The sequence below is a fragment of the Hevea brasiliensis genome, chromosome 3 (assembly GCF_030052815.1).
Source record: "Hevea brasiliensis isolate MT/VB/25A 57/8 chromosome 3, ASM3005281v1, whole genome shotgun sequence".
NCBI lineage: Eukaryota > Viridiplantae > Streptophyta > Magnoliopsida > Malpighiales > Euphorbiaceae > Hevea > Hevea brasiliensis.
The window spans coordinates 106,942,481-106,948,871 of record NC_079495.1 but is presented as its reverse complement, the minus strand read 5'-3'; the positions used below and the strand labels follow the sequence as shown (position 1 = coordinate 106,948,871).

The 6,391-nt window shown below is 33.8% G+C and overlaps 2 protein-coding genes across 2 annotated transcripts; both read left to right on the top strand.

Moving 5' to 3' along the window:
* The first annotated feature begins 650 nt into the window (after nt 1-650).
* On the top strand, nt 651-2,380 carry LOC110664271 (GDSL esterase/lipase At5g33370-like). The gene is made up of 4 exons (XM_021823881.2): nt 651-1,014; nt 1,112-1,239; nt 1,328-1,823; nt 1,998-2,380. Exons 1-4 carry the CDS (start codon nt 690-692, stop codon nt 2,228-2,230), a joined length of 1,182 nt encoding a protein of 393 aa, XP_021679573.2. The 5' UTR covers nt 651-689; the 3' UTR covers nt 2,231-2,380.
* A 1,494-nt stretch (nt 2,381-3,874) lies between these two features.
* On the top strand, nt 3,875-6,044 carry LOC110652657 (GDSL esterase/lipase At5g33370-like). Its single transcript, XM_021808275.2, has 5 exons — nt 3,875-4,211; nt 4,341-4,468; nt 4,591-4,833; nt 5,168-5,420; nt 5,501-6,044. Exons 1-5 carry the CDS (start codon nt 3,959-3,961, stop codon nt 5,731-5,733), a joined length of 1,110 nt encoding a protein of 369 aa, XP_021663967.2. The 5' UTR covers nt 3,875-3,958; the 3' UTR covers nt 5,734-6,044.
* Nucleotides 6,045-6,391: the final 347 nt, after the last annotated feature.

The following is a 6,391-nucleotide window of genomic DNA, read 5'->3' as shown; positions in this document are numbered from 1 at the left end:
ACTCACATTTAAAAATTTAAAGTCTCTAATAAAAAGAAAAAATTAATGATCTAGATTGTATCTCCAACTACCAAAAAGCTCCCTCTAAATATTGCAAAAAAAATAAAACAAAACCTAGGAGAGAAAATAAAACCCGCTAATGAGAGAACATGACATTAATATTGGAGAAGAACCCTAAATTTAATAGTCACAAATATGAAGAGATAAACTCTTGGTCCAAACAAATACAGATATGAAAGTTTATTAAAAAAATTAACAAAAAAAAATAAAATAAATATAGTAAATCAATCTGAGGTAGTTACCAATGAAAAACTCACTTGTGGCCACCAAAAAAGAGATGCGAAAAAGAAAGAAAAGAGGAGAGGAAAGGAGAGGAGAGCAGAGAATTTATGATAGATAATCTCACCATTTTTTGAAGTTGTGCAATTATATTGGGATTATTTGATAAAAAAGCTGGCTAGACAAAAGTTTCCGACTTTAAATGCTTACCAAATGCTGTCCAACAGAAGTTAAAATCCTTATAATTAGTCCAGTTAAAAAAAGACTGTCTTAATTACTAGAATATTAATGCAGGTCTTCTTAATAATGCATTAAAAGGTCAGCAGCGTCCCATGCACAACTACCTCTGCCAAATTCAGTTAGTTGGACTTAAATTTTTCCTCCACCCACATCGCCACTTCTACTTATATATGTCTCTCCTCACTCTTGAATCCACACAGCAACGGTTTCTGAAAACACATTTCCTACTCAAGAATTTCTTAGAATCCAATTCCATGGCAAGTTCAATTCTCATTTCCTCAATCAGCTTAGCCTTACTCATGACAATTGTAATTCTTTCTCCTCGAGTCGAGGCTAGAGCTTTCTTTGTGTTTGGAGATTCACTAGTTGACCATGGCAACAACAATTACTTAGTCACCACTGCACGAGCAGACACTCCACCTTACGGCATTGATTTTCCGACTCATTTACCCACCGGCCGGTTCTCCAATGGCCTTAATATCCCTGACTTTATCAGTTAATTTTTGTGCTGCTACGACCTTTGTGTGCATTACAGCATATATTTTTCAATTTTTGCTTGACTAACACGTGATGTGTTCACCTATTTTTGTAGGTCAAGCACTTGGCTCGGAGCTCCTGTTGCCATACTTGAGTCCAGAGCTTACTGGAAAGAAGCTACTTGTTGGTGCCAATTTTGCTTCTGCTGGAATTGGAATCCTCAATGACACTGGAATTCAGTTTGTAAGTGCAACATTAATTTTAATAATTTCTAGTTAATTTTAAGACTTGAATAGTTTAAATCTCTAATTAATTAATGATGTATTTTCAGGTAAATATACTTAGAATGTTTCAACAATTTGAGTTCTTCCAAGAATACCAGCAGCGAGTGGCTATTCACATTGGAGCTGAACAGACCAAGAAACTTGTTAATGAGGCTCTTGTACTTATCACAGTTGGTGGGAATGATTTTGTTAACAATTATTTCTTGGTGCCTAACTCCTTAAGGTCTCAGCAGTATTCGCTGCCAGATTATGTGAAGTTTCTCATCTCTGAGTACAGAAAACTTCTTCAGACACTATATGATCTTGGAGCACGGAGGGTTCTTGTAACTGGCACAGGTCCATTGGGTTGTGTCCCTGCAGAATTGGCCTTGAGGGGCGAAAATGGGCAATGCTCAGATGAGCTGCAACAGGCTGCAAATTTGTACAATCCTCAGCTTACTGAAATGATCAAAGAACTCAACAATCAATATGGTTCAGACATCTTCATTGCAGCAAATACAGGCCGAATGAATGCTGACTTTCTCAGTAATCCTCAAGCATTTGGTAAGTTAATTCTGAATTCTTATCATATTTTTTAGATTAACTGGGCTCCAACTGAGGTTTCAACTTGTAACCTCACGGTTCTGAAACCAACTTCAGTATTACTGAACAAAAGTTCATTGTTTAAATGGATTAAGATCATTTGTTATTGATTTAATGTTGCTGGTTTATATGCAGGATTTACCAATTCAAAGGAAGCTTGTTGTGGGCAAGGGCCTTATAACGGTCTAGGACTATGCACATCCTTATCAAACTTGTGCTCTAACAGGGATGAATATGTGTTTTGGGATCCATTCCATCCATCAGAGAGGGTAAACGGATACCTTGCTCAACAAATCCTGAATGGCTCCACCCAATACATGAACCCCATGAACCTTAGCACCATTTTGGCCTTGGACTCCAAGACCTAAAGAATTGCATTTTCTTCAAAAATATTTGTTCCTTTAAGTTTAATAGTACATGTTTAATGTAGTGGTTGATTTTCTGAGGATATTCATGCGTTGAATTGTCTTAGAACCCAATTGTCGAATGTGATGTCTTTAATTAATCAGTTTGTATAACGGTTGTTGAATTGATTTTTTTCTTTTGGTACATTAGATGGTTTAAATGAAAAAATGGTAGTAATTTAAACTACTTAATTTCTAACTAATTGGAATCTTTATAGCCCCTTTCTCCAAATTACTATTGATATATCTCTAGATTTTGACCTAAGCCATCTTACTAGGCTGTTAAAAGTGCCATCATTGGGTTATGGCCATGTGGGTTTATGTTTTTTTAATTGGAGAATATATCATTAAAAGGGATTGTTACGAAGTTCAAAATGATTAATCATATGTAGAACAAATACAAAGGATACCCTTACATAAAAAAATCAGTAATATATATGTACATATATTATTTTTTTAATGTATAAATTAGCCACTAAATTATTTAAAAAAGTGTAATCGTATTACATTTTTAATTCAATTTTTTTATAATTAATAAGTACAATATTCTCAAAATAATAAATAATTAAATTTAATTCATTATATAGTGAAAATTAAAAAAAATATGTTAAGTGATTATTATATATATATATATATATATATATATATATATATATATATATATATATATATATATATATATATATATATATATATAGAATAAGCCAAAAATAAAAAACAAATTAGGAAATATAACGAATCAAAATAAACAAAAGGGGTGCATTAAACTTTTGGGGTTACAAAATTTCTCTTAAGGGGACAATGTTATACATGAAATTAATTTGAAAAATGATTAACTACACTCGTTGTTTTATATTTTTATGAGTTAATATTATACATTAAAAAATACACAATAAAATATAGTTAAATTAAAAATTTTCAGTGCCTATATTAAAAATTTATTAAATATATGAGAAAAATAAAAAAAATTAATATTTCACATTAACCTATATCATAATAAAATAATAAAAATTATTTAGAGCCAATAATTAAAATAAAATAAAATTTTCATGAGAGTATATAAATATAAAAAGAAAATTTTGGAAGAGTTAAAGGTCATGGCTCCCACTTGCCTTTGTATTCTACCTCTTTTTCTTTCCCTTTATAAGTCTGTAAAACTTCAAAATTTGATTTAATTTTATTTTTTTTGCCAGAAATTTTTTTTATTGATCAATTTTCATTAACGTTCTAAATGATGAAAAGTCAAGAGATATATTTTTCATTATCAAGTGTTGATTCTTAATATGGCTTAATAAATAAGCAAAATAAGATTGATTATAACTAGAAATTAAGGAATTGATTACTACTAGAAATTAAGGACAGAGTTTAACCCAAAATACTTAGTTATGGAACAACTATTCGTCACATGAACTTTCGTCACATGAACTAGCTCGGGAAAAGCTAACTTTTGATCTGAAACGTACAAAAAGATTGGTAGCAATAGCATGAATTAATTCAAGATTGCAGCAAGTAGTTGCAGTAATACACAACCACCTATTCTGGTTTGCATTTTATGTTTCAAGCTCCTCTTTATTCAATGAAGTTGAAGCCCACCAAGCTACATATAAACCCCATCTCAATAATTATTTTTCCAATAACAAAAACTAGCTAGTTATATAGCTACATTAATATATATATTAAATTCTTGGAATAATGCCAATAGCTACTATTTCAATTCCATCCATTACCAAGATTGTGTTTTTCCTTTTAGCAGTAGCTGCAGGTGTTGTTCTGCAATCTGAGGCTCGAGCATTCTTTGTGTTTGGTGATTCACTCGTGGACAGCGGCAATAACAACTACCTTGCAACAACTGCCCGTGCAGATTCTCCTCCTTATGGAATTGATTACCCAACTCATCGTCCCACAGGCCGTTTCTCTAATGGCCTTAACATTCCAGACATTATCAGTTGTGTTTTGCAGTGTTTCTGATTATATATAGCATTTACATTAATGGGATTTGCTTTTCTTAGTAGAAGGTAATGAAATAAATATGTATTTCAAATTCATCACTTGTGTGAATTTTATGCATTTCCAGGTGAGAGAATCGGAGCAGAACCTGTATTGCCATACCTGAGTCCAGAACTAACTGCACAAAGGTTGCTTAATGGTGCCAATTTTGCTTCTGCTGGGATTGGAATCCTCAATGACACTGGGGTTCAATTCGTAAGTGTCAAGCAATGACCTAAAAGAATGCTCCTTCTGTTACTAAACTTAAGTGGCAGCAGAATTATTTGCTGATGTATAATTCTGCCTAAAATTATGGCCCTAACGGGTGAAATTTGCAGCTGAACATTATCAGAATGGATAAACAGTTGGAATGCTTTCAAGAATACCAGCAGCGGGTTCGTGATCTTATTGGAGGTGATCGAACTAAGCAACTTGTAAATGGAGCACTAATCCTGATCGCTGTCGGTGGCAATGATTTTGTGAACAACTATTACTTGCTTCCCTATTCTGCTAGGTCTCGCCAATTTCCTTTGCCAGATTATGTCAAGTACCTCATTTCAGAGTACAAAAAATTATTAATGGTAATTTCTTTTTCCTTTTTTGGCCTACTTTGCTTGGAATTTAGCAACAGGGACAAGAAATTGATCGAGCACGCTGAATGTGGGGCAAGGTTATTTGCTTGTGTGAACAATTGAATAAGGTTGCACAAGAGAGACATGTTTGGGCTTTGAGAAAAAAAGGCAACTTTTCATCTGTCTTTTTTTTTTTATCTGGCTGTCCACTTTTTCATTAAAGCAGTCTCCTCCATTAATAGTTTCATCAAGTCTTTGAGGTTTCTAGTTAGAAAAAGCAATCCTGTACAACTGGGTATAGCAAATATTATTTGCTGACTCCATTATTAATTATACATTGCAGGAACTATATAAATTGGGAGCAAGAAGAGTTCTCGTGACAGGTACTGGACCACTGGGCTGCGTTCCAGCAGAACTAGCTTTGCGGGGCACAAATGGTGGTTGCTCTGCTGAACTTCAGCGAGCTGCTTCCTTGTACAACCCTCAACTTGTTGAGATGCTCAAAGGACTGAACAAAAGAATTGGCAAAAATGTGTTCATCGGTGCAAATACACAAAGAATGCACACGGATTTCATCAGTAATCCCCAAGCATATGGTATATATATAGAGATATGTACTAAATTACATAGCATGAGAGAATGGTACTCAAAGACTCATCTATTTCTTGGTCTGCAGGATTCACTACATCACAGGTTGCCTGTTGTGGACAGGGACAATACAATGGTCTTGGACTATGCACAGCAGCATCAAACTTATGTCCAAACAGAGGTGAGTATGCATTCTGGGATCCGTTCCATCCATCTGAGAAGGCAAATAGGCTGATTGTTGAAGCGATGTTCTCTGGCTCTACCAATTACATGGTCCCTATGAATCTTAGAACCATCATGGCCTTAGATGCCAGGAATTGATCCAATTTGTTAACGACTTAGTGTTAAGTATCAACAATGTGTAACATTTGTTGTCTTCATTACATGATTTCTGAGGAATAATTTATCTGCATTCAAGCTGATAACAGGAATATTTTACTGTAATTTTCTTTCACTTGTTTCCATTTCCTAATGGAAAAGCAATTAGCAATTGATGTTTCTCCCTTCCAAGTTTGTGTTATTTCCATCCCTTCTTTGTTTGTGTCTCTCAATGTAATTTAAAATGCTGAACATGTGCAAGTAAATATCAAGATCAAGCTTGGAAACCAAATAACTAGTTGGACCGTTTTGAATTATTTGTCTCTATTTTTATTATGTGGCTTTGCAAAGTCCAAGGGTTTCTGCTCTGGTGGTGCAAGCATCTTTTGATGGATAAACAGAATCCTTGGTCATGAAAAATGTTGGTAAAAGAATACTGATCCAGTTCTCCACCTAAGCCTGCAACAACTTATTTGGGATGCTTCACATTTATGAAAAAGTTTTTGCAATCTTCAAACGCTTTAAACTTTTATTTACATTTGATTCAATTGTCTGTCGAAACTCGAAATATTTGATGATGATGGAGGTGGAAAATTTGGCATAACATGATAACTTGATTTACTGAAGATGAAGAAATAGCAGAAAGACAAGAAAATGGAAT

Coding starts and splice junctions, on each gene's coding strand:
- LOC110664271 (XM_021823881.2), top strand. CDS start 690: ATGTCTCTCCTCACTCTTGAATCCACACAGCAACGGTTTCTGAAAACA. Junction 1,015..1,111: donor TAATATCCCTGACTTTATCA/GTTAATTTTTGT, acceptor CTATTTTTGTAG/GTCAAGCACTTGGCTCGGAG. Junction 1,240..1,327: donor ATGACACTGGAATTCAGTTT/GTAAGTGCAACA, acceptor ATGTATTTTCAG/GTAAATATACTTAGAATGTT.
- LOC110652657 (XM_021808275.2), top strand. CDS start 3,959: ATGCCAATAGCTACTATTTCAATTCCATCCATTACCAAGATTGTGTTT. Junction 4,469..4,590: donor ATGACACTGGGGTTCAATTC/GTAAGTGTCAAG, acceptor TGAAATTTGCAG/CTGAACATTATCAGAATGGA. Junction 5,421..5,500: donor CAGTAATCCCCAAGCATATG/GTATATATATAG, acceptor CTTGGTCTGCAG/GATTCACTACATCACAGGTT.